This window comes from Trypanosoma rangeli, assembly GCF_003719475.1.
Source record: "Trypanosoma rangeli strain AM80 chromosome Unknown Tra_15.4_contig_00087, whole genome shotgun sequence".
Classification (NCBI taxonomy): domain Eukaryota; phylum Euglenozoa; class Kinetoplastea; order Trypanosomatida; family Trypanosomatidae; genus Trypanosoma; species Trypanosoma rangeli.
This window is the reverse complement of record NW_021705829.1, coordinates 2,566-27,245: the sequence shown is the minus strand read 5'-3', so window position 1 is coordinate 27,245 and position 24,680 is coordinate 2,566. Positions and strand designations below refer to the sequence as shown.

General features: G+C 48.7%; 11 protein-coding genes across 11 annotated transcripts, besides 17 other annotated features; all 11 read right to left on the bottom strand.

Annotated features, from left to right (window-relative positions):
- Window positions 1-30: part of a microsatellite that runs on past the window's edge.
- A 212-nt stretch (window positions 31-242) lies between these two features.
- Window positions 243-1,751, bottom strand: TraAM80_03353 (lipoprotein, type 6; the record flags this gene model as incomplete). Its single annotated transcript, XM_029380328.1, has 1 exon — window positions 243-1,751. One exon carries the CDS (start codon window positions 1,749-1,751, stop codon window positions 243-245), a length of 1,509 nt encoding a protein of 502 aa, XP_029239860.1.
- Window positions 1,752-1,911: 160 nt separating this feature from the next.
- Window positions 1,912-1,947: a microsatellite.
- Window positions 1,948-3,025: 1,078 nt separating this feature from the next.
- Window positions 3,026-3,053: a microsatellite.
- Window positions 3,054-3,675: 622 nt separating this feature from the next.
- Window positions 3,676-3,738: a sequence feature (GA-rich).
- An 88-nt stretch (window positions 3,739-3,826) lies between these two features.
- Window positions 3,827-3,862: a sequence feature (A-rich).
- A 405-nt stretch (window positions 3,863-4,267) lies between these two features.
- Window positions 4,268-4,292: a microsatellite.
- A 183-nt stretch (window positions 4,293-4,475) lies between these two features.
- On the bottom strand, window positions 4,476-5,585 carry TraAM80_03352 (protein transport protein sec13; the record flags this gene model as incomplete). Its single annotated transcript, XM_029380327.1, has 1 exon — window positions 4,476-5,585. One exon carries the CDS (start codon window positions 5,583-5,585, stop codon window positions 4,476-4,478), a length of 1,110 nt encoding a protein of 369 aa, XP_029239859.1.
- Window positions 5,586-6,043: 458 nt separating this feature from the next.
- TraAM80_03351 (uncharacterized protein) lies at window positions 6,044-7,435 on the bottom strand (the record flags this gene model as incomplete). Its single annotated transcript, XM_029380326.1, has 1 exon — window positions 6,044-7,435. One exon carries the CDS (start codon window positions 7,433-7,435, stop codon window positions 6,044-6,046), a length of 1,392 nt encoding a protein of 463 aa, XP_029239858.1.
- A 215-nt stretch (window positions 7,436-7,650) lies between these two features.
- Window positions 7,651-7,674: a microsatellite.
- A 361-nt stretch (window positions 7,675-8,035) lies between these two features.
- TraAM80_03350 (putative syntaxin 5) lies at window positions 8,036-9,025 on the bottom strand (the record flags this gene model as incomplete). The annotated part of the gene is made up of 1 exon (XM_029380325.1): window positions 8,036-9,025. The coding sequence occupies one exon, from the start codon at window positions 9,023-9,025 to the stop codon at window positions 8,036-8,038; it is 990 nt and encodes a 329-aa protein (XP_029239857.1).
- A 209-nt stretch (window positions 9,026-9,234) lies between these two features.
- Window positions 9,235-9,260: a microsatellite.
- A 24-nt stretch (window positions 9,261-9,284) lies between these two features.
- Window positions 9,285-9,752, bottom strand: TraAM80_03349 (uncharacterized protein; the record flags this gene model as incomplete). The annotated part of the gene is made up of 1 exon (XM_029380324.1): window positions 9,285-9,752. One exon carries the CDS (start codon window positions 9,750-9,752, stop codon window positions 9,285-9,287), a length of 468 nt encoding a protein of 155 aa, XP_029239856.1.
- A 379-nt stretch (window positions 9,753-10,131) lies between these two features.
- TraAM80_03348 (uncharacterized protein) lies at window positions 10,132-11,175 on the bottom strand (the record flags this gene model as incomplete). The annotated part of the gene is made up of 1 exon (XM_029380323.1): window positions 10,132-11,175. One exon carries the CDS (start codon window positions 11,173-11,175, stop codon window positions 10,132-10,134), a length of 1,044 nt encoding a protein of 347 aa, XP_029239855.1.
- Window positions 11,176-11,237: 62 nt separating this feature from the next.
- Window positions 11,238-11,257: a microsatellite.
- A 707-nt stretch (window positions 11,258-11,964) lies between these two features.
- TraAM80_03347 (uncharacterized protein) lies at window positions 11,965-13,602 on the bottom strand (the record flags this gene model as incomplete). Its single annotated transcript, XM_029380322.1, has 1 exon — window positions 11,965-13,602. One exon carries the CDS (start codon window positions 13,600-13,602, stop codon window positions 11,965-11,967), a length of 1,638 nt encoding a protein of 545 aa, XP_029239854.1.
- An 873-nt stretch (window positions 13,603-14,475) lies between these two features.
- On the bottom strand, window positions 14,476-18,651 carry TraAM80_03346 (uncharacterized protein; the record flags this gene model as incomplete). Its single annotated transcript, XM_029380321.1, has 1 exon — window positions 14,476-18,651. One exon carries the CDS (start codon window positions 18,649-18,651, stop codon window positions 14,476-14,478), a length of 4,176 nt encoding a protein of 1,391 aa, XP_029239853.1.
- A 122-nt stretch (window positions 18,652-18,773) lies between these two features.
- Window positions 18,774-18,795: a microsatellite.
- A 78-nt stretch (window positions 18,796-18,873) lies between these two features.
- Window positions 18,874-18,892: a microsatellite.
- A 224-nt stretch (window positions 18,893-19,116) lies between these two features.
- Window positions 19,117-19,166: a microsatellite.
- Window positions 19,167-19,420: 254 nt separating this feature from the next.
- Window positions 19,421-19,467: a microsatellite.
- A 490-nt stretch (window positions 19,468-19,957) lies between these two features.
- Window positions 19,958-19,975: a microsatellite.
- Window positions 19,976-20,194: 219 nt separating this feature from the next.
- Window positions 20,195-21,544, bottom strand: TraAM80_03345 (putative N-myristoyl transferase; the record flags this gene model as incomplete). The annotated part of the gene is made up of 1 exon (XM_029380320.1): window positions 20,195-21,544. One exon carries the CDS (start codon window positions 21,542-21,544, stop codon window positions 20,195-20,197), a length of 1,350 nt encoding a protein of 449 aa, XP_029239852.1.
- A 392-nt stretch (window positions 21,545-21,936) lies between these two features.
- Window positions 21,937-22,836, bottom strand: TraAM80_03344 (uncharacterized protein; the record flags this gene model as incomplete). Its single annotated transcript, XM_029380319.1, has 1 exon — window positions 21,937-22,836. One exon carries the CDS (start codon window positions 22,834-22,836, stop codon window positions 21,937-21,939), a length of 900 nt encoding a protein of 299 aa, XP_029239851.1.
- Window positions 22,837-23,254: 418 nt separating this feature from the next.
- Window positions 23,255-23,294: a microsatellite.
- Window positions 23,295-23,360: 66 nt separating this feature from the next.
- Window positions 23,361-23,924, bottom strand: TraAM80_03343 (clathrin assembly sigma-adaptin protein complex 4; the record flags this gene model as incomplete). The annotated part of the gene is made up of 1 exon (XM_029380318.1): window positions 23,361-23,924. The coding sequence occupies one exon, from the start codon at window positions 23,922-23,924 to the stop codon at window positions 23,361-23,363; it is 564 nt and encodes a 187-aa protein (XP_029239850.1).
- A 320-nt stretch (window positions 23,925-24,244) lies between these two features.
- Window positions 24,245-24,278: a microsatellite.
- A 382-nt stretch (window positions 24,279-24,660) lies between these two features.
- Window positions 24,661-24,680: a microsatellite.

Genomic DNA, 24,680 nt, shown 5'->3' with positions numbered 1-24,680 from the left:
ATAATATATATATATATATATATAGTATATTCCTTGCGCTTCTGCTTCAACAGAAACCAAAGAAAACGCCCATTAATTTCAGACAAGCAGTTGTGCGTAGGCGAGAATGTCCCTCCTCAAAGCGGCACACCACAGTTCGCACGGTGGGCTTTTTCCCCCTTGCGCCAGTACCTCCTCATCATCCTTGCGCTTCTTCACAAAGTTTTTGTTACTTCCTCTTGCTGGGGTTGTTATTGCTGTCTTCACGCCTTAACCTCCTCTTCGCCACTTTGCACCACCGCTTCAGCAGCACCGGTTGCCACCTTTTCCACCTCGTCCGCTCCCTTTGCGGCTTCTTCCTCGGTTGCCGCGACCGCTTCTTCCTCTTCCTGCGCTTCTTCATCCTCCTCGTCATCGCTAGAGAGCTCCAGCTCGCCGACCTTAATGTGGCTCTCGTATTCCTTCTGTTTGGCGCGAATCCTCTCCACAGCATCATCAATAGCAGCCAAAGCTGCTGGCGGCTCCTCATTGATGAGCTGGAAGAGACGGATCTTGTCTTCCGGGTGCTGCAACACACGATTCTTTGGAGCTTTCTCCGGCTTCTGTTTCTGGGTTTGTACCGTTTTATGTTTGCCTCCAGCGCCGCCCTTCTGTGGGGCCGTGAATTTTTTGCCGTCGTTCAGCAGAACAGCGCCTTCTGGAAGGAACTTGGAGGGGTCAAACGCCGCGGCAGCCTGCTTGCGGGCCAGCTCCGCCTCCTCCCGCTGCACCATTACCTTGTGATCCTGTACGTAGCGCACCAACGTTTTACACGCATCAATCTCCACCGTATACGGGTTCTGACGAAGAAGCGCACGAGCCCGCTTCTCCTCAAGTTTTGCAGCATTTTTGCGCTCAAGATACCGCCGCTGCCGCTCTTTTCGCTCCGCCTCCATCTTTGCAAGATACTTGGCCCGGGCCTCCTCCCGCCATGCATTCCATGCCTCCATGGCCTTATTGTGTTCTTCACGCATACGATTCATCTCCTCGCTTAGCTTATTAATCTTGCTGCTAACCTCTTCACATTTCTTGTACACTTCTGATCGGTTCACCCCAGTGACTCGAATCTCTTGCTCCTTCTGTTGCTTCGTCGCCCGCTGCTCGTTGTATTCCGACCAGAGGCTGCGGATGCGATCATTGATTTCTTGCCACTCACGCTGCAGCATTGCCTCGCGGTGCTTCGCCTCAGTGATGGCTTCTGTAAGCGGCTGAAGCTCAACCAGGTACCGCTTCGCTTCCTCCAACTTACTTAACTGTCGCACTGTGCGCTTCTCTGCGGCCAGCCCACCGCCGCTTGTCTCCATCTTGCGAGTTATTAGCGCAATCGCGTTGTCAATCTCCTTCAGTGTTGTGAACCCACCCAAATCTTCGGACAACTCGCGAAGGCGGCTCTGACGTTCGTCGTGTAACTTCTGAACCCGCTGGATCTCCTCGTTTTTTTTAAACCGCATCTCTTGTTCCATCTTACGCCGGGCATCAATGTCGCCCATGCGCTGACGCAGCTCGGCAAGTTCATTGTCTGTCGCCTCGCGTCCCTCACGCGGCCCCAGTGACGCACGCATCTGCCTCACCTCGGCAAGCAGGGCCCGCTTCTCTTCCGCGAGAGCTGCCATCTTGGCGCGAAACTCCGCAGAGCTTGGCTCCTTAGGGCCGCCTGGCGTCAACAGCCATGGCGGCATGCGCCTACTCGGTGCCGCAGCAGCAGCAGTAGCAACCTCAGCAGTGCCACTCATGATTTCTTTCCCAGGCGTACTCCGCAGGCTTTACAATAAACACGTAAATGAATGAATTAAATAAAATATGTTTTTATTTAATTCCTTATCTTTGAGCTCACTTGCTTCCTCTCTATCCTCGCCAGGCCACACAAAGTTTCGCAGATAAAGAGGAGGATAGAGATAGAAAGAAAGAAAGAAAGAAAGAGTGAAATAACACGTTAATGCCCATGTTGACGCGTGCGCGCATCATGCCACTAGAGCCAGAACGGGGAACGGAAGGATTGTTCGCCTTCGGTGTAGGCTGCAAAGAGAAAAAAGGAGGAACAATGACGCGAATCCGTGACAAAGTCGCTTACACTGCGGGCACAACGTCTTCACATACGGTGGTGCAAACAAAACCAAGTGACGGAGAGACACCAATGGACATTACGGCAGAATCACAACATGCATTCTTCTTCTCCCTCTTTCTCTTCTCCAAGAACCTGTCACTCCACGTTATTATTTACTGTTTCCTGTTCAAAACCGCAATCTTTCCCCCAGCCTGACGCCGTTTACGCACGACAATGTCGATTGAGAATAATATACAAACGCTTCACTCCTCACTCATCCCACGTGCGTGTAGTTCTCTCCCGCCGTCTCCTCTCCTACTACCTCTCAGTGGCAGAGTTATTTGTGAGCATAAATGTTTTTTTTTTTATCCTACCCACTCCTCGTTTCCCCAATTGATTTGCACATGAGGTCTCGACTACTCACTTATATATGCGCATGGACACCGCACACGCATGGGTCCTCGTCGAACGTAATGGAGAAGAATATCAGCGTGACAAACTTCCACGCCGACAGGAAGCCAATGGCCTCACTGCAGACAAGGTCCAGGAGAAACAAAAGTCTTACACACGCCCCAGCAGCCATCAACGCGCACAAAGCGCAAGAAAAGAATGGAAGGAATGGTGAGAATAACACAAAAGTACTCATACAGGCAAGTGCAAGACAAAAACCCTCTTCAAGCCCTTGACCACCTGCCGCTGCTGGTCAATATACTCCCCCCCCCCCTCCCACACACACACACACTTTTTTTTTTGTGTCGTCGTCGATGCGCACGTGGCAGAGGCAATGAGCACCAGTACCCCAGACGGAAAAGTGTATGGCAGCTTTAAAAGCATGCCCCACAGTCTACTAATTGACGTTATCCCGTAATACTCCAAAACCAGCAGCTTTGAAACATCCAGAGCTTACCCTGCATTGCTGTGAAGGTAAACACACAGAGGAACAACAACACCGCAACACAAAAGTAAAATAATAATAATAAATAAAATATAACGTACTCGATCAACTTCCTTGCGTGCCCCTCCTCCACTTGTTTCCTCGCAACGAGAATAGGTTCCACACACCTCAAAGTTGTATGGGCAATACATCAGCTGCCGCGTGCACCTGGGCCATCTCACAAAGCTGCATAGTGCAACAAGAAACATAAATTGCGCCGATGCAGCTGCATAACTATACACATATTTTAAGCGGAAACGCGACTTGCGGGTTCATCAGCTGTGGAGAAGGATCTTCCGCCTTCCTTTATCCCAATTTGACGCCCATGACTACTAGGAGAAAGCTACTTTGGTCCAAATATATATATATATGTTGTCGGTCCCTCGTCTGCAGTTGCACGTCAGCTTCACTGGGCCCGTACTTCTGCGTTTCTTCCAGTATCACCGCCAAGAAGAAGGAAAAATAATGACATAAAAAGCGACCACTGTAAAGAGAGACGTACATATGTCTACAAACAGGGCGGCACAAAGCAAGCAGGTTCAGGACGGTAGAGACAAATTATACCAGCAACAAATTTAACAAACAGGTAGAGAAAAAAAGAGCAAAGCAAAACAATGAAAAATGGCGATGCATCCTACAGTCTTTCATATATATAATTGCCTTTTACTCTTCATTGTTTTTCCCTCCTTCTTCCTCTTTTTTTTCCTCCTTTTTTCCTGTCATCTTTTTCATTCCTCTCCTTTCACTGCATGTACTTACGCACGGACCGCACCCTCCTCTTGGAACGTGTCTCTGCGCATACATCTCCTCGAGGACGCAAAACAAGATCCTTTTTTTTTGTTTTTGTTTTAAATTTGTGTTTGTGTGTGGGCGACGGCACCGGTTCACCTCTCATTATTGATGGAGTTTGCACATGCACCGTGTCTCTTCTAATGGGGAAGAGACTGGGTGATTGGTGTCGTATGCGCAAGAGCGAGGGGTGATGCCAGTAAACATGGGAACGCACAGGCGCCTTAACCGCGTAGCAGAGATGAATTTCCCAGTGTACATTGACGCACCCACTTTTTCTGCCTGGTTGTTTGCTGCATTGGAATAAACGTCCAACCTGCACGTCACCGACAAGCTTCCAGCTCACACACAACTCTGCACACACGGGCAGAGAGACAGACGCACATAATACAACACCAAGAAGAAGGAAAAAAACAGCGGGAACCCCATTGTACCTCCTTTCCTTTTCCTCTCCAACACCACCGTCAATAATGCTTGAAGGAAAACAAACAAACAAAAAAAAAGACATCTCCGTCTTTCACACGCAGATGTTCAATCCTCCCTCACTCGTTGTGACTCCACGTTGATCTTGCCTTCCCCGCCTCTTCCTCTTCTGATACCCACTCATTCACCCCCCATTACAGTCGCCTCCCTCAGTCTCTTCTAAAGGGTTTAACGCTTCTGCGTTGCTGTGCCTTTTTTTTTTTCTTACTACTGCAGTTGTTCTTGATACTCGCTGAGAGGCGTTTTCAGCCACGGCTGCGTGAACTCTCCGTTTTCGCGAAGAACATACACCTCCGAGTCGCCGGTTGTCACCACCAGCATTTCCCCTGCCGGGGACCATGATAGGCGCCACACCGGTTCGTCAAAAAGCACCACACTGCGTTCCCACGTGCCGCCAACTTCCTTCATTGACTGCAATTGCATCCCACTTCCACTAGTGTTCTGTCGTTTTTCCTGAATGAGAGCCTCTATTTGATCCCATGGCTTGCGGTGGATGATAACGCTCTTGTCTTGTCCACAAGAGGCGATGACGGCGTGCCTCGTTGCAGCGCAGAGAGGGGAGAATGCAACATCGCGTACCCAATCGGTATGAGCGTCCAAAGCGTCCAAAAGTTCAAAGGAATGTGCCGTTGGATTTGCCTCATGTAGACACCACAATCGCACGTGTGAATCACAGCCTCCAGAAACCAACAGTGTAACATCACTCAATGCAGGACAAACAGGTGCAAACGAAACGCTCGTCGCCCCCATCGCATGGGCAATATTGTTGCTATTGTTGCTGAGCTTTAAGCTCTCACGCCAGACACCACCCTCATACGTGGTCACCGCCACGGTTCCATCGCTGCTGGCAGTTGCTACCATCGCGCTTTCCGGGGCCCAATTCACAGCGTTAACGCTACCATGATGACAGTCAATAACGTGTACTGGGGCCCACTGCTTCGAACCCTGAGGCACCTCTTTCCATATAATTGCTTTATGGTCATAGCCAGCGGAGGCAAGCGCAATGCCGAATCGAGGATGCGCCCAACTTACCATCCAGACGGGCCCTTCATGGCCCGTAAGGGTTGCAATACGCTGCAACTGACCGTTTTGGACAACATGAATGCCTACAGTGCGATCGGAACTTGCAGTCGCAAGGAGCTGCCCATAGTAGTCAAACTGTGTATCGTGGACCACATCCTGATGCTCCATCTGCTGCGGCTGCTTTGCTTGTGCGGGGGGTTGCGCAGTCACTGACCTTTGCTGTTGAGTTTGGGGCGGCGGCGGGTACCCGCCAGGAACCTGCTGCGGAAGGCGTGGCTGAGGTGAGCGAAGCATTTCTGTAAGGTTATATGGAGGGTATAAAATTTATTCTCCCACACCTTTAATTCTCTAACTGACCCTTTGCTGTTAATTGATGGTCCCTGTGAAATTTCTCTTCTGCCCACGCCAAATAGTAAATACCTTCGTATGGTCCTGAATATCTAAAAGTATTACAACCACCTTGCACCTTTATCTACTTCCACCAGCGAATACAACACACCCACCACCCCAAGAAGAAACCCAGAAATGAGATCTCACACCCCAATTGACATCAAAACGGATGGGATGAACGAAGAAACAAAACAAAAATAACATGCGCATACTTTTTTTTTTTTTTGCTTTACCAACCTCTCCTCTCCACCCCCCGCGCATCTCAATTCATCTCCATCCCTCACATTTCCACGGTGTGTGTAGGTGCCTGTTATACTTGCCTCTCTCATATACGTCCACCCACCCACCACCGCCATTGTTGGTTAGCACAATCCTCTGCCAATGGCCATCACACTTTCCACCACTGCCGCAGCAATCCCACTGCCCACGACATCACAACCTCCCGTCTCCCAATCCTCCTGTAGCGCTTCATCACTCGCCCAGGGTGCGTGAAAAGGCGACGAAGCACCCCCCTCCAGGAAGTCACACCCTTCCATCGCGGCTTGCCGCAGAAGCGCTAACTCGTAGAGGGCGAGATGCGTGTGAGTTAGTTTTATTTCTTCACGCTCCAGTACCGCCCGCGCGACTTTCAACCCAGCTGAAAGTAGTGCGTGACGCTCCTTCTTCGCTGCCGCGTCTTCCTCCTCTGTTGTAGGACCCACCGTTTCACGCGATGCTGCCTTGTCAGCGTCAAGCCGCGGGCGCTTTCGACCCAACAGCCCTGTTTCTTGAGTTTTAACCACTTCAGTATTTGTCTCAGTCATCTTCTTTACATTAATACTCCGTGGTATACGGCGTTGCAGTACCGTAGTGGACCAGTCTCTGTGATTAAACGGCAATGGACAAAACTGAAGAAGCTCCTTATGGCACAATGATGTTTGGTTATCCTCTTGGACGTTCATGTGGAGCGATGGAATACACGGCACATTGCCACCCAGGGCTTGCCGTTTGCCTAACCAGTACTGACGCACCTCCTCCACCACTGACGTATCTGCCCCAGTCGCTATGACACCATTAAAGCTTGAAACCGGCTGTCGCTGCACGGGAATCTCAGGATTGCAGTAGGAGCCTACTTCAAATGCTGTTATAAGATCCTCGAGAATAGAAAGCGAAATTTTCTGACGCTCTGATGACGCAGACGCAGATGCACGCGGCGACGGAGAGAGTGAGGTGGTCGCTGAGTGTCCAATGCCTCCCGTTTTACCCTTTGTCAACACCGAATTGGATGACGCCTGCCTCTGCGCAATCCACTGATGATCGTATTGATCCGCAACGTACCGCACCGTTACATGTCGCCGCGTAGACGGTTGGGAACCGTGTAGTTGCCGTGCCGGGAAAACAAATAGCCCGATATCCTCCAGTGCTGAACTCCACTCTGAGCGGACTCGTATGCTTGGACGCGCAATTGAAGCCGGTGCGGTGCTGTTCGTCCCATACCCAGCGATTGGGGTCAGGGAAGAAGCGACAGTTTTGGTTGGAGGAAACGAGGCGCCAACCTGTCCTGCACTGCTTAGCGTCAACGGCGACGTCAACTCACTGCGAGCCGATACCTGTCGCGGAAGGGAGGTACTACTCACACTGGTGTTGGGGCTGTTGACGGATGGATTCATACTATTCGTGTCCGGGTCCAAAAGTTGCATGGAAAGGCAGTGTTGCTGCACCGTAATGCGTCGAAGGGAAAGTTCTTGCGACGCCAACAACTTTGGGTACATCATTGTGGCCTTTCCTTTTTATTTTTTGTTTCTTCTGTTGTGGTTGCTTTTGTTCGTTACGCGGCGTTTTTCTCTGAACTTCCTTCTCGCCTCAGGTTAATGTGTGCCCCCTGTCGGTTACGGAGGTGGTTCCTCCTCGTCGGGTTAAAATCACAATCCTCCCTTTGAGCAACTGTGCCACCACACCACGCGCCTTTCCCTTCAAGAGAGAGAAAAGCCCCCCCCCCCCACCACCACCACCAGAAAAAAAAAAAAAACTCCAGCAAAATAATAAAATGTTTTACGTCGTTGTTTCTATTTTCTTCTTTTGGTGAGCGCATGGAGGAGAGTCTAAAACAAAAACAAAAAAACCATTACCCGCAACCATTAACGGACACACAGCACAGCACCCACGGTTCGTGCACGCACCCCTTGCTCCACCGCTTCCCTCACCTGAATGCACACCATTAGAGTCCGACACGCGGGAAACAGCATACGACAAAATAATGGTAAAAACGGCCGATGACTGAATTTCATTGATGTTCCTCTCCTCCCCTTTTCTTTACGTTTCCCTGCACAACGTCTCTTTCTCTCTTCTTTTTCATGCATAAGCTTCTGTGTGGTCTAACGAACAACAACCAGGCCAAAGAACAAGATGAAAAAGAACAGGACGCTGAAGATTTTCAATATCAAACCACGGTTTGAGCTCAGGTTTGCCAAGTATCGCATTAACTCGTTGCTTCCAGCGTTGACGTGCCGCAGCGCATTGTCCACGTCTGTATCGATTCGCAGAACCACTTCATCCTGCTCGTGCACAAGTCGGGAAAAATCATTGAATAGTTCACTCACCTCCACAACTGTGGCTTCCAGCTCCCGAACGGCTTCCGCTCGTTGTTTATAGTATTGTGCATTGCTAGTGCCTGACATCAATTGCTGCTGCTGCAGTTGATGCCGTTCCTGATCCTGAAACAATGCACTTTCAAAGGTTTGCATACGTTCACTGGCAGTAAACATATGACGTCGTTGTGTATTTTCCTTCATTGCCCGTGTTTGTTGCTGTAGCGTGGTACGAAACTCCTGTCCAGTGCGGGCGAGTCGTGTTCGGAGCGTGTCCACCACTGTGTCGTTGTGCTTGGAGGAGGTTCGGAGGACGGCATCAACGTTTCCGCCCGAATTCCACAAACTATGCTGTTCGGCAGAGGCTCCGCCGTTATGTTTGACCGCCGCTGTCTTCTGTGCGATAAGCGCCCGTTGCTTGAGCTCTTCTAGTGTCTCCAAATCCGTTTGAAGCCGCTGCAACGACGATTTTACCATTTGTGTGAGGCCGGTGATCTCTGACGACTGGTCCTCAAAGACGCTTTGTCGCTGGGTAAGCCGCGTCAGCCGCATGATTGACTCCGACACCTTTGCAAGATCCGCGGAAAACGCCTGGGCAAATCGGTTAAAGAGTTGCATCTCACTGCTGGAATGTAAGCCTGTATGCCGTTGCAGCGGGACTCCTTCAGCTGCGATGAGGGCGGTGGATGAGGCGCTTTGCATCTCCCCACCGCCGGCACTCTTCATGCCCTCGAACAGGGCGTATAGTTCATTGGTACGGTCGCGCTGAACCACCATCCGCACCCGGTGCAACTCCCTGGTCTAGTTCTTTTTTTTTTTTTTAACCTTATGGCTCCAACGGAACCCCCCTCTGCAAAGACGAGAGAAGGCAAAACCGATATGGATGAGCAAGCGCGTCCTCCTTCCTCTCCCCTCTCACAGGTGCAGATACAATGACAGGGAGCGGTTCGATGGGTACTGCCACAACAGCACCAACAACAAGAGCCATATATATATATATATATATATATATTAAATTCGCAATTGAAGGGGTGTTTTAGTCGGACAATGAATCGTCGTTGTCTACTCCGTCACCCATGAACTCCTCATCGTCACTACTGGAGTTGTCCCGCTCACCGCGAGCACGCTTGAGGGCCGCAGCCTCCACACGACCATAAAAGGGGTCCAACCACTTTTGCATTTCATTTTCAAGAAACACTTCATACGCCGCAGGCACAAAAACTAGACGGCTGTACTCCGAGCCGCGCGTGGAACCAATTGTATCACGGTTATCCTCCTTTAAACCCCCCTGAAGAGCATCGTCGGACTTGGCTACACCGGGAGTGCGGCTACTTGTCAGGAGGGCGGCAACCAGTTTCCCCCTGTGACGCTGGTTGAGGCGCATCACCATCTCAAACGCCGGAGCATCGCGCAGGGACACTAAGGCGCCAGGCTCGACGCAAACACCTTTTAACTTGGCCCGCATCACATCCACGGATGAATCTAAATCAGGCGTCGTCGCCATATACTCACCGCCTAGTGACTCACACCGGCGAAGGACGAGATCCGGCAAAATGTTGAGTGTGGCGCCACCGTCGCTTTAAGGGCTACAAATAAAAATTTAAAAAAAACCTGCAAAGGTTAAGCAGCGGAAGCAAACAAAAATCAATAAGTGTCATATATATATATATATTCCTCAAGAACAAAATGACGCATCCCCAATTGGTTGTATTCCTCTGCATGTTTCTTGCTTCCTCCCCCAAGCGCATTTCCAACCGCATATCTCTTTACCTTCTACACTCTAAGTTGTCAACCAGCAAACTTTTCTATTGTGTATATGTGCATTCCCCCACCCCCCTTTTTTTTTCTTTTTTTTCCTCATTCATTCTTTTCTCCAATGTAGTTTACATGTAGGTATAGACACATCCTTTGCCACCACGCTCCCGATCGACAAGCTCGTTCAACAACGCATTTCGCTTCGTCCAGAGATAACTCTTCACCTCCTCCGCCTGTAAGGCGCTATATCGATCGCGCTGCAAAAGCAGAATGACGGATCGTTCTTTGACCTCGTCACCAACTATACCCCGCGCCAATGCTGCAGGAAGCAGACGCTGTCGCATTTGATACCTTAACTGATGATATCGCGCCTCTTTATGTTCCTTGTAAAAATGGTGCGCAATCACGCCAGCGTGAAATCGCTGAAGTCGTTCGACATCCATTCGCTCCTCTTGCTCACTCTGCCCAAACAAAAACACCTGATACGCCTGTTGCTGCTTCCAACCACAGTAGGCCAAATATCGCTGCCGCTCCCCCGCCTCAAGTGCCATCTCCTCTTGTCGTTCTCGCTCCACTTGCAGCCGTCGACTTTCAACCCACTCATGCACCTCCTCTCCTTCAATGAGCTTCCGCGCAGGCGGCTCCTCAGCAAAAACTATCGTTCGGCGGTGAAGAACTTCAAGCAAAGAAACCGCCTCAAGCAGCATGGCGAAAAATTTACTTATTATCATTCTGCGACCAAACTCCTCTGACTCCAACGGTGGTAGTGAGGTGTAATACAATCCACCCCACTCAGCAACTCCTAGGACGTTGCCTGCAGAGCGGCAAATACCGTAAAATTCCTCCTCCTCATATTCATTAAGCCGGCCACGTTCCGCCCATTCCTTTTGCATCACCTCATTGAGAAGGTTGCGATAAAATTCACCGTTGCGTTGCCTGAAGGAGTCATAAAAGCAGTTGAAGTACCGGCGCTGAAGAGCGCTTGAAGCAGCTGTGGGTTTATGTTTCACTTCCCCTCCATACAAGAGGCGGTTTTCCTGCGCCCGCATAAAGTACCAATCCCCATCGTTTTCAACAAGGTGTCCCCGCAGCAAATCAAAGCGCTGCTGGTATTCATCCAAGCTGACTCCGTTGTGCATCACGGACGCCAACTTCACCTCACAAGAGAGCATGACAAAGGCAAAAATGAAAAAAAAAAAAACAATGGGGGACACGCCAACAAAGAACACCACTCATATATATATATATATATATGAGGGAGAGAAGAAAAAAAAAAAGACACACCCCTGAGGAGTCAGCGCAGAAAAGGAAGTGGAAAAGACACCAAAAAAAAATAAATCCCTCAGAGACAAATAAACAAAACCTAAAATTCAATGAATAAGAAATGCCAAACACGAGCAGCAACAACCAAACACAACGAGCATGAAGGCACAATTAAAACAAGTCTGCACCACACGCTCCTGTATAGTCGTTGTTGTTTTCTTCATTTTGCGTTAAACCTCAATAGCCACTGTCGCCACACGCCCAGCTGAAACGAGGAGAAGGGGGGAAACGCGCCTATGCATGCCGCATCACTAGAGACGCGACAATTTTGAGACCTTTACGTTGGAGCTGCCAGGCCCTGCTTACTAGAAAACTCCTGATGCCACCAAAAAATAGTATCTGAAGGAGAATACAACTTGCGGCCCCAGTGCAACAGAGGAGAGCGCTTTGTCTACAAGGCCGATCCCCATCGGTGTCACGGCTGCTTCCAAAGCTGCTGCGGCGTTCTGGCCCTTAAACGCCGTCAATCCCCATCAGGGCAGGCATAACAGCTTCAAATGGTTCCCCTCATATACTTGCAGGGCGTTGACCGCGGAACGCGCACGAGCCACCACCCACGGAACAGCTCTTGGCTCCTCATTCTGAAAGAAGTACAATAAACTGACACCGCGGCAAGAGGGCCCTCATTGCCGGGGGTATCACATGTTAGTTCCACAATGAAGTGCCCAGGAGGGCAAATCACCCAACTCACACCTCATCTGTTGACGGCGTTTGCGGATGAAGTCGAGCCTAAACCACGACGTAAAGCACGGCTCCGTCACGGCATTTGCGTCCACTCTGACACAGCGCGTGTCTTCCGACCTGCCGGCATCAAGACTCCTTGCCTTGACAAACGTGATAAACTCAACTTCTCCGGCCGCAGCGGCAAGAAAACCATACGTCGACGCTGGGGACAAAAAAAGATGGCTGGATAATGATAGTATCACCACATCCGCTAGAGCCTCCCACTCTGGAACAGGGCCTTGCCCGGTGCCCTGCCCCTCTCCTTTTTGGTCAGAGTCAAGGGAAACCACACGAGCCCCCTTTTTGAGCGGGTTTACACTAAAATAACTCTTCGCCTCGCGATACATGGAAGCCAAAAAGAATGTCGGAGGCGAAGGTGCTCGCGCAGCGAATTGATTGACACAAGCAAAAAAAGATTTAACTAGGCCACCCGTTTTATGCCGACTAAATGAACGAATATGAAGTCCCACGTACCGGCGTCGTTTTAACAGGGCGTTCAATCGCATATAACGCACCACGCGATACATTGCGGGACGCGCAGGAAGAAATACCAACGGCAATAATGACCGAAATGGATCTCTGCTAAACCACGCATGCATAATAGGCTTCGTGCGCTTGTTTGCATAAAAGAGCGGAAGAAAGTATTGGTTGGTCCAGATGTAGATAAATTTCTCACGAGAAAAGAAATCGACCTCGCCAGTTGTGGAAGTGTCTCCACATGCAAGGTGCTTCCAAAGCCTCAGCTTCTTGTCATGACCCGCACGAATGTCAATTTTTGCATGACCATCTTTAAAAAGAGCTACTTCAGTTGAGTTGTTCTGCCGTCTAAATTCTTCAGGATAAATCTTCTCAAACTGGCTGAGAGACATGACAGGGAACATACTGCAAAACATAAATTCATTCTCCACACGAGAAGAGCGTTCGTCGTTAGAAAACCAAAACAATTCCCTCAAATTTTCATAACGAAAGGCCTCCTGCGAGGTATTCCCATACGTTACAAAAGGGAGCACCGTGGGTCGAACGGGTGGCGACCCGGATGGCTGCAGCGGAGTGAACCAGTCCTTCATTAAAATCACACGTCCTGACAACAATGCCGCAAGTAAGACACTGACAAGCGCCTGAACACGGTTCCCCAATCCGCCACTAAGCGACCAAACGATATACTTTTGGTTTGCCTCGGGGTTTCCCAAGGAAACAGCCGTGTGTCGACGACGATGGGACACAAGCACCTTTTTAAACGCAATATTGTAGCGCAGTGGAATCACATCCTCCCACATCCGCTTCACCACGGCGTCACAAAAAACCTGGTTTTCCTTCGTGTCGTTGTCACTGTCGCCGGCGGGTGGGGTCAGGTTTGAAAGGAGAGCGGAGGCCGTGTCAAGGTACGTGTCCATCCATCGCTGCAACGTCGCCTCCACGTGGCCCTCCGCCCCCGCATGTGTGTCCGCCTCATCCACAGACACGATTTCTATAAAAACGCAGGCCAGCAAAAGACTGGTCAGCAGAACAACACGCAACCACACGCGTTGTCGTACGCAAAAAACCCTCGCCATAGATCCTGAGGTTGCTGGAGGGCCAAGAAGAAGTAGACAAACCAAAAAAAAAAAATGATAGAACAAAACTACGTTGAGTGAGACTCAACAAAAAAAACACGACACAGAACAACAAAATAGAAATTCTCTGCGCAGCGAAAAGTTCGGCGGCCATCAACAGTAAAGGAAACAACAACACAAGGAAATAATAATAATAACATCTGTGCCATCCATGGGAACAGCAAAGCAGCGGTCGTCATGCAAAAACGACTCACCACAAGCAATACTGTACGACAGGCATGAGGCATGAACCGGAGGTACAGACACCAGACCACCCGAATGCATTTCGAATGACCTGTGCGGCGTTGCCGCATGCTACATTCCGGCCACACCATTTCAAAAACACGTTAAAGCATTCCTTCCCGAATCCGGAAAGTAAAAATCAAGCAAGCAAACAAAAAAATGTGTTGTGGGGGCGGAAATTCCATCCAAAAAAAGTCCATACTTCTCTACACCTATGCCCGTTTTTGAGTGTATTAACATCAGTGAGCGAAAGGATAAAACCGCCCATTAGCAAAAAAAAAAAAGTAGGGGTGGGAAAGTCCCCAACAACAAACTTAAAACCATTCGACACACTCCACCTCCCTCCCCGCATGCACACAGATAACTACTATCAAAGAGAGGGAGAGTGAAAACAAGAACGCTAGGGGCCACAACTTAAACTTATACATAAGTACAGATATATACATATTCACTGAGGAGCAGGATAATTTAGTAGTCCACGGTGGCCTAAAACAACACCGCGGACAAATAATTCCGTCTGCCGTTAGAGCTCTTATTCACCAACTCAATTCACCATCTACTTCCTGGTTGTGGGTGTTGCAATGCAAATACTCACAAGGTAGGATTAAAGTGTGGCTCGCGTATCACGGCCATGTTTCCCTCGTCATCTCCAATAACCAACTCAAATGCAAGGACCTCCTTCGAAGGATGACTTTCATCATCGTCAAGATCGGTATTATCCTCTGCGCATCCATCATGAAGAACACACATGCATCTCACAGAGGAACTATGCTTATAGGTGGAGCGAGGATACGTACAGCTTTGCCCAAAGTGGTACAACCAACCCTCTCTCGTGGCAACAAGTAAGTCCCCGTTACGCCGCTTCAGTAATGCAAAAGCGGTCACGTTTTCCGAATACAGTTTCACTGCTCGTCCAGGGGAAACAATTATATCCTCCGTAGAACGAGAATTAATCTTTGTACTATCACGTGAAGAACTTTGCATTGTTGCGGCTGACTTCACCTTTCTACAGTGCTGTGCAATTTCATCAGTGTCATGCAGCAGAATGTATTCCCGTAAAAGAACACCAATACGAAGATCCCACAAAAAGACGCGTCCATCCTCACCGCCAGAAAAGACGAAGTTGCCATCCACAACTAGCGCTGTCACAGCCTCAGTGTGTCCAAGTCGCGCCTTTCCCTTTTCCTGTGTCAGACTGCTACCAAGAGTCACACCACCACTACTGCTACTACTAATACCACCACCACGATGACGTGACGACCAAGTTGCAGTATTGGGCGCAGGACCGAATACTCGTGCATCGGCAGCTGAAAGTTTGAGCGCAGTCGCGGATGGCCGCCATGGGGACGGAGGCCGTGATGGAACAGAGCAACGTGGCTCCAGACCCCGCGCGTGCCATGAACTAACGGTTCCGGCACTGTCACCAACAATAAACAATTCATTGATTTCATCAAAAGCAAGGCAAATAAGTTCGTTAAAACTAATTCGAGTGCGACCATGTGGCTTTGCCTTGGCTTGCTCAGGGTACTCCCAGACAGCCAAATAGCCGTCAAAGGAAACAGACGCGAGCAATTCATCTGGTTCCCTGGCAATTAAAGCTTTAACAACACTCCCACCAATTCGTGCTAATGTGCCCAACTGATCTTCTTGCTCCACAATGCGAGCCGCCACGAGACCACTAACGGTGTTACTATGTAGTCCTTTATGCCAAACACATGTTGCAACCTCATTCCCACAGGGCCAGTAACGAATACTACCATCATCATGCCCCGTGACAGCCAAGTTCCAGCGTGTATAGTAGTAAAAAGCTGTGACGTCATTGCCACCACTCTCAACCTCATTTCCCACACCATTCTTTTTCTTAATGGTGCACGGCGGGGCACCGAATGGGGAGGCAACACCGTCGCGCGGAAAGGGTTCGTGTAGAACAGTGGTACAAAACTCAAAATTTTTCTCAGAAACACTCCCATGATGGTAAACCGAAAGCGGTTCAAAGGAACTTCCCCAGAAACAAGTGTCACCGTCTACTGAGCACGATAGCACATAAATGCGCCCACCAGCCTCAGTTTGCCGCAGGAAATATTTAAACCATTCTGATTCAGGGCCAAGATCCCTCTCCACGTCACTGTTGCTGCCTTTGAACTTGTCGTTTAAACAACTTATCGTTCTACTGGAAATGTTTTTTTCAATCTTTTGGTCATATGAACTTATATTTGCGCCCCCGCAGACTTTCTTTTCAAAGGCATCACCAACTTCAAGCATCGTTTTGGGTCTCTTTTCGATGCGTTGAACCGAGGAGGGTGGGGAGTTCCGCAAGAAAATCCCCACGATGGCATCTTGGTGCCCCCTAAACTCCAGCCGTGCCTCAGTCTCAATCACCACATCGCACAACTCTACGCCTGTGTTGCATACAACAAAAAACGGTATTGTGATATCTCCTGCTTCGTCCTCCATCTTTGCGTTGTCCTCCAAGTTGTTTGCTTGCTCGTGAAAACACACCCCACGACGTTTAGCTTTGCCATATAGTTCACGACTAATCCGTCCTCTGCCAGAATTCCCACTTCTTTTGTAATGACGAGTGCCACACGACAGTAGTCGTAGTGCAGTTTTTGTCTTTCCACTTTCATTGGTTACAGGGGATTTCCACGAGGTAAGAAACACTTTTTCCACATTATCCCAGACGAACACTGTATTTCGATTGTCCAACAAAAGTAGATAACTAAGCGAGGTAACATATAAGACATCTACAAAACGCAATGCCTCAGCACCACCACCACTAGCATTACCAGACATCAAAAAAGACTTTTTCTGCGTGGAGGCATTGCTCAAAGGCTTCCGCTGCTGTCCCTTTCTAGACCCTCGTGGGTTACCTGGGGAGGCTGCTTGAACACTGCCACCTTTTTCCTCGCCGGATGCTGCACGCAGACTCGGATGCACTACGACCGACGCCACATTTAAGTGGGTCATATCAAGGAAACGTACCATAGGACTATAACCCAATACTATAAACAATTTCTGCTCCTCCAACGGAATAATGCGTGTGATAGAGCTTGTACTTTCATTTCGTGCAGAATGGTTACTTCCAGGTAGAACAGCTAGCCGTGCCTCTTCACCAATGATTTGTAATTTGCGTGTGAGGCGTAATGCTTGCGTAATGATACCTCGACGCAGAAGCTTCATAGCATCCTCCTCATTAGTAGCCGGCTTCAGCAAGCCCCCAATAGGGGGACCAGAACTCGGCCTACGCGCAGCAAGTGCTGGAAATTGTATTAAGCCTCGTCGGTCAGTACTATTTCTTCGCGTCTCAAAAAATGCTGAACCTAAACGATGTCCTTCTGATCTACGAAGCGCATGTAACCACTTCTTCTCCATGTAAGAAGCCTGCATGACAGGCTCCTGCGAAAATGTCGTTCCTTTAAAACCAAATATAGAACCGTTTTCGTCAGTCACCAAGACATCCTCTCCCTGCACAATCCGCTCTGGAGAGGACCAAATATCTCGTACCCATCCATTACAATTAAAGACTTGCTGCTCAACGTACTGCGGTGGTGCACCATGGACGGTGATGCCTGCTAAATGCATACACGACCATATTTTTATGGTACCATCTACCCCACCACTGATCATTAGTTCGGAGTACGTAGCAAGAGAGCTGACCGATGTGTTATGAGCACGAGGAATACGCTGAGTTAAACGCCGTGTGTGAATATAAGCAGCAAATTGTTGTGCGGGACGCATGTTTTTCGTGTCTTCGTCACGCATATATTTTTCCCTTAGAGCTCTTCGATACTGCTGATGCACATCCCATACAAATAAGGTGCCATCCATCCCACCAGATATTGCAAGGTCATTATGAGAATCGTACACGAGTGCACAGACGCCACCAACAGGATGATACCCCAGTAATGAAACACCGTGTGGGGCCTGTTTACTCATACCTCGAATAAAACCGCGCTCTTCCGTAGCGATGCCACACCCTAAAAGGTTATTGCGCTGCCTCTCAGCAATGGACAAAATACTATCCGAGCCTCCAGAAGGGGAAAATCCATTCACTTCACGCTCGTAATCAGGGAACGAAGGTTGGACTGGCAACGACAATGCTTCGTAGAAGCGACGATTTCTGAGATCAGTCGCGTAGACACGCAGGGAAACAAGTAATACTGCCCCAGTATTGTACCCCCAGAGACATTCTCCCTCTTCTAGTTTAAGGTCACGTGGGACAGATCCATAAATAGAAACAAGTGTCTTATCCGCCTTTTTCTCTTCCCGCTCCGCCACTTTACTATCATCGTTGCGTCCAGCAGGCATTCGGAGAAATTCAACAGCCGTAATATGCGAAGTCGATGCTTCTTCAAAGACAAACGCACCTTCGTCTTCCGCCAGCAACTGTTTTTTTATATTCGACTGCGGCACAGTGTTCGCCCGTCGCTGCGCCTCCGCCTCCATCTTTAAACGTTGGGCAACCGGACTCAGTTCCTTGATGTTATCGCTGGGCACGGGGGGTAGCCTCACACTTTCCCTAATTAGAGCGTAGACCAAATCGTTGTTCACCCCACCACTGCTCCCCTTACTTCCAAGATAGGGAGGCAAAACGGGGTTAACTCGCGGCGAAACTGCGTTTAGCAGAGATTCCGGTGTGAGATCTGATAAGTAAAATTTCCCTGCATGCTCCCGCAGAAGCAATTCGGGGGGCACGCACGGGTAGCACTGACGCCTCACCACAATTGTTGAGACCGGAATTGGCATCCCGACGTTGTCGTTGTTCATTCTCTCTGAACAAGGCTAGATCTGAGGGCAACACTTCAAAGGTAGTGGCTGTCCTTTTTATGCGTGTTTTTTTTTCTTCTATCTTTCTCTCTCGTTTTTTTCACCCGTCGGTTTTTTTTCTGAAAAACAAAAACAAAAAAAAAACTGTTATTCTCCCTGTTGCTGCCGTCTACAAAGATGCCACCTGAATGCAGCACTTATCCCCTTATTCCTACAACGCGCAAGAAGAAGAAGAAGAGAACACACCTTGGCACAATATTTGCACCCAACGTCCACCACTTCAGAGAAGAATTATCCACCACACTCACGCAAAGGCAAGTCAGACAGGTCGATTCACAGGGGGTGCAGTTAGAATGCCCAGAGTCGTTCTCAACTCATGAATCGAAAGTTTTTGGGGTCACCCGCAACCACCACGCTCCAAGACTCCCCACATGGGGGCATTTTCATGAGTGCTAGAAGGGTTGTGAATGAGAGGAGGAAACAAAAAAAAAACGCCAGAAGAAAGAAAGAAAAAATTGTCCCGCCATCTGTTACCGCAGCATCGTTGGAAACAAAAACAAAAACAAAAAGCACGTAGTCTGTCAAGAGATAGAGTAATTAAACAAAAAAACCTTCACAATCTCCTCGACTCCATCTAGTTGTGCATTATTTTGTTTTATTTCCACTATATTTTGCTGCAGCTCATGGATGTGCCCTTGCTGCGCCCCCAGTCATACCCCATTCACATTTCTACCAACAGAGTACACACGCGTGAAAATAGTGAGTGCAAAAAAAAAAAAGGAACTGGAAAAAGAAAAGAAACAGAAAAAAAAAAGAGTGGTAAGCTGCACAAACAACGGAATTAAAAACAAAAAGAAGAATCTCAATAATGTCTAGAAATTACCGATGTTGTGCCTCCCAGCATACATAATAGACATCCCCTCCTCTCGCTACACTCTCAGAGTAAGCGTGTCAGCAAGAAAATGCAAACTCATTCTTTTCTTTCCCCCCACGTTCTGCCTAAGCGTTAATACTAGTTCTCGGTATGCCCTCATAGCCTTCTCTCACATTCCCCATATCCCTCTCTTTGCATGTCTCTGGGTGTTTCACTAGACGTTAGATAGGTGTTGGGGAGATGATGGACCATCCCCTCACATCACCTCCTCGACCGTCCTACAGTAGTAGGGCAACTGCTAGGAGTGGAACCCCATAAAACAACGGTACATCGCTGTAGATGAAAGACACCACAAACACCACTCACAACCTTCATTGCCTCGCCTTCACTTCCAAGCTAGCGCTTCCACAGATATCATGAGAATAACCCCCTTATATATATATATATATAATGATTATCCCTCTCTCTATGGCTTTACTCCCTTCTCTCCCTCCACTGCCCGTTTTCCAATCCGCTTCTCCTCACCTCGGGCAACGCTCTCTTCCTTCGTATTACACTCCACCCCCACCACAACGACAATTTACTTTTTTACCTACCCACAGACCAGGAAGCACACACGCGTAAACACAAACGCTTCTAGATGCACTCTGCCATCTATCACCTTCACTGCTATAGCATGAACAAACCTACATGTTTCTGCTGCAAGGTAGGATATGACCAGTTGTAGAAGTAATAGTGCAGATCACCATCGCCACGAGAAAACTTGAGTTCCTGTAAGTACTCACCGTTGTCATGTATATCCACAACATTACAAACGTCATAGCCCTGTTGATGCGCCACAACAAGGAGATTGTTCATGAGATGTTCCAGCGAAAGTGTTGTGTTTGCATTGTAAAACACATAGGCTGCATGTAGTATGGAGTACTTGCTATTTCCAATCACCGACGATGGAAGTGAGAAGAACGAAAAGAAGTCAGTGATTCGCTTCTGGGCCCCGTTGTTGTTCTGATTGCCGTGACTAGAGGCATGCTCATCATCGCCACCAGTGAGAACACGCTCCACTACATAGCTCACCAATACACCCTTACGGGGCAGTGTGTAGTGAGCCACCTCCTCATCAGTAAATACGGGGGCGACGTCACACTTGGCCAGCTTGTCACGCAGCAACTTCGCAACTTGTGGAACGTCTTTCGGTTCCATAGGTCGAAGCCCACGTGTTTTAGGTTCTTCGGGAAGTGCAAAGACACGCTTAAGCATGGACAACGGATTTTGAAACTTATGATATTGTGCTGGCACCCCCATAAATTTAATCTCCACAAGCTTTTCAGGATTCAGGCTGCGATGAAAATAGCGCGCCGTAGAAAAGGGTGTTGGTAGCAACCTACCAGCTGTATAGACAGCCTGCCAAATGTTCATAAGATGCACTCGGCGTGTTACCTCCTTGATAAGGATGGGTGCCAACCGCTTTGCCCGCAATAATTTATGCACACAAAGGAAGTTAATCTCGCAGATGGGGCGAGGTTCGAGGTACCGTTTCTCGTCCTGACCAAAATCCTTATTGTTCTCTTCACATTGTTCTTCCTTATCTGCTGTGCCCTTCTTTTTGAGGCAAAATTCCTTCGGGGTACCCATGCGCATCGTGATTGGGATGCCAGAGACGAATCCCATCAACGCCTGGTCGCGTTTACGCCTGACTGCCACATGCCAGGAGTCATGATACCCCGGAGGTGTGAGTGCCCAGCGCAGGAAATCCTCCGAGTAGTTAAAGCGAAACATACTATCTCCATCCTCAACGTAGTTGTCACGCAACAGCTCGTAGATAGCTCGCACATCATCCTGGTTGTTCATGTCAGGAGACCACCACTCCAGTGTTGAGGCAATTGCCAACGGCTCGGCGGGGACTTCATCAACAGACATCTCGGCTTCAATCGGCCCTACCGCACGGGCCACGGTGGTGCCCGGCTGCAGTACGGGCTGCGTATTCCAGAACTGATGCAACCCCGAATTCTCTTCCGGCATTGTTGTTGTTTTTAACCGAGTACTTAAAAATTACTTATTTACCTAACAAGCCCCCACAAAAACCAGAAACCTGATTTTTTTTTTAAAAAAAAAAAGTAAGTGTATCTGTGTGCGGGAGAGACAGCCAAGAAAATTGGAGAAAAAGCAATAACAATAATAATTACTATTGCGATGTAGCCCCGTAGCTACAGAGTTGTCTTCCTCTTACACCGCCTTCATGACGACACCACGGGGTTCCACCTCATCCACTGTTTCCCTCCATTCCAGCATGTTTTGTATGCGTGTGGGTGTGTAATATAGATTTATGGTCCCCTTTGCCCTTTCCTCCGTGTAATCATTGCCCCCCACCCCCTTTTTTTTTGTTTGATTTGTCTGGTTGCTTCGTTGGAGCATTACTGCACAAAGTCGGGCATCTCCGGCATATCGAGTAGATCCTCCAAGATGCGGGCGGCAACGAGCACCTGCAACCAGAACCACCATTCCCGTCGTCTATTTGCTTCCTCGAGCGAGACCCACCAGACCTCACGATCTACGGGTACGGACCGCCGTGTTTCGTGGGTCTCCTTCAGTACAACGACGCCGCCCGCTTTCTTCACTAGCTGTTGCACTTCCCCTTGCACTGCATCGGGGTCCAGAGACTCCCAGCCCAATATGCGACCCTCCCCTACCTGCCGCTGCAACAATTCATTTAGGCTACAGATGCCTGAAGCAACAGTCCTCTCCATTTTTGCACGAGATCCACCCGCAAATGAGGCTCCATCTGTGAGATGAACCGTGATCAAAGGCGATAAATCTTTCGCAGCTTCATTGGCTGCAGGTATTACGACCCCCGCATCCGCATCATGCGACAAAGCTAATGATGAAGTCGATGGTACCGAAAGGGTGCCTACATTAGCGTACGACGAAAAGTTGTGGGCTGCAACCATCCCATGCGGCGTCCGACGCGGTAACTCCAGCCGCTGTAAATATTTCTTGTCCCATTTTGGTATATGCCGCGTGTAGAAGAACCATCGACGAAATTCACACTGTTGCGCACGACGAAAGCGCATGATGTGCTTCTGACGAAACCGTGCGTAGCGTGGATAGAGCCCCCACCACGTCCACGCCAAAAGCAGTGTTCCAGATGTATATAAGTAGTTGGTGTACAAGTAACTGGCCGCACCAAGCATAGCGTCAGCTCCCCGCTGAAACGGGTTTTCGTTATCCCTCGCAATCGCTTCCATCAAAGCATTCTCACGTTCCTCCATCTGTTTGTCTTGAGTGGTGCGAACACCAATCTGCTTCAGCACCATCTTTTTTCCGTCTTTTCTTTTCCGTTTTTCCCTCTCACCCTCCACATGCTATGCTTTTGCTGTGACACACTATGCGATGTCTTGCAAGGGCCACGCGTCAGGGTTACCCTCTCTTTTTGTCTCCTATATCTATGTTCACACTGAGGCAATGCCAGCAAAGGGAATTCCTCTAAAAGCACCAAAACATGCACAAGCGTAGAAAGGGGAAAAAAAAGAAAACAAACCGGGTAAAGGCGGACACAGTAAAAGCTAAAAAAAAAAAAGAAGACCACAGTAAACAGACTGCAGTCATTCATTCATATGAAAATATTAACGCTTTATTCCCCAGAATGCTCCATTGCCGGCGTGGAAACGAGTGAGAACGAACATGTTGGTCGCAATGGAGAGAGTGAAAAAGAAGAGGAATAGCGATAGAACGCAGCAACAAAAAGAAGAACAAACACAACAACAACAACCACGCCGGCGGCCACCAAGAACGACAAATCGCGAATATGCAGAGAATCCTTGTCTTTTCCCTCCGACATCTACACCCTGCGGGGCTCCTTGTCCATCAGCACTAGTGGTTGCAGAATAAGAAGCTTGTTCGTCTCTCCTACTCCCCCATTCACAAGCATCTCCTCAAGGATAAAGTGAGCCTTCTCCACATTAAACAGCACGTCCAGTTCGCACACGTTCTCAAAGTATTTATCAAGCGTCTCTACCACAAGATGGATGAATTCGTACATCGCTAGTTCTCCCTCCTCCTGCAATTCCTCCATGCCGCCACCAGCATCCCCCGATAGTGCCGCCGCGGAGACAGCACCGCCTACGGAATTTCCTGCGACCGCCCCACCATTGGCACTTGCCCCGGTAGGAGAGACAATGGTGTTGTTAACGCCAATGATGAAGAAGATAGAAGCATAGCGGCGGTAGATGAGCTTATAATGCATATGCTCAACAAAACTGCAATCCACATCTCGCCGTTGCAGACATTTGCGCACAACTTCACCCTCAAGAGCGGTACGCTCAGCAATAGACAAGAAGGAGGAGTACTGGGCCAGCCGTGTCTGGCCTTGTTTATTTACCAAAAGAAAAAACTCTATCCCCATCCAGCAGCAATGCAAACCTATTCGTATGTGTGTGTTTTATATGAGTCTGTTGCACTACGTTGGGTACTTGGAGCAGCTGCAGCGTTAGACACAGAGCAGAAATCGATAAATGCATGTGGACCAGCGCGTGGCAGCCAAAACAGATGGCAGCAATATTCATACAGACGAGAAGGAGCACACCGTGCCGGTTTTCCTCAAGGGAACAAGCTTCTTTTCTTGATCCTGTTCAAGTGCCAGTCTCTGACAGTCCTGAGGAAGACCAAATACAAAAAAACAAAACAAAAATACAAACGCAACAACGTACAGTAACAGTAACAATGATAAGAATAATAATAATAATAATAATAATAATAAAAACAATAGTAACGTTTTGTATTTATATTGTCTCCTTTATGGTGTCTACTTGTAGTGCCTTAGGGCTGCCCCGCCTGGAGGCGCCGAGGTGAAGAAATAAACTCAACACACATGTCGCCCATGACGTGTAAATAGTGAAGCACCCACAGAGACATAGTGGGCGGCTGTGGGGAACTGCGCACCACCAACAGAAAGAACGAGAGAGGGGCACTGCGGGGCGCAAAAACACAACAGACACACAAATACAGAAAAAACCGAAAGCAAAGAAGAATAAAAAAAAAAGGGGAAAAAAGGAAAAAAAAGAAAAACGTAAAGAAGTAGACAATTAAGACAAAAAACTAGAATAAAAGACTAACAACCTTGAAAATACGTAGCGAATAACATATATATATATATATATAT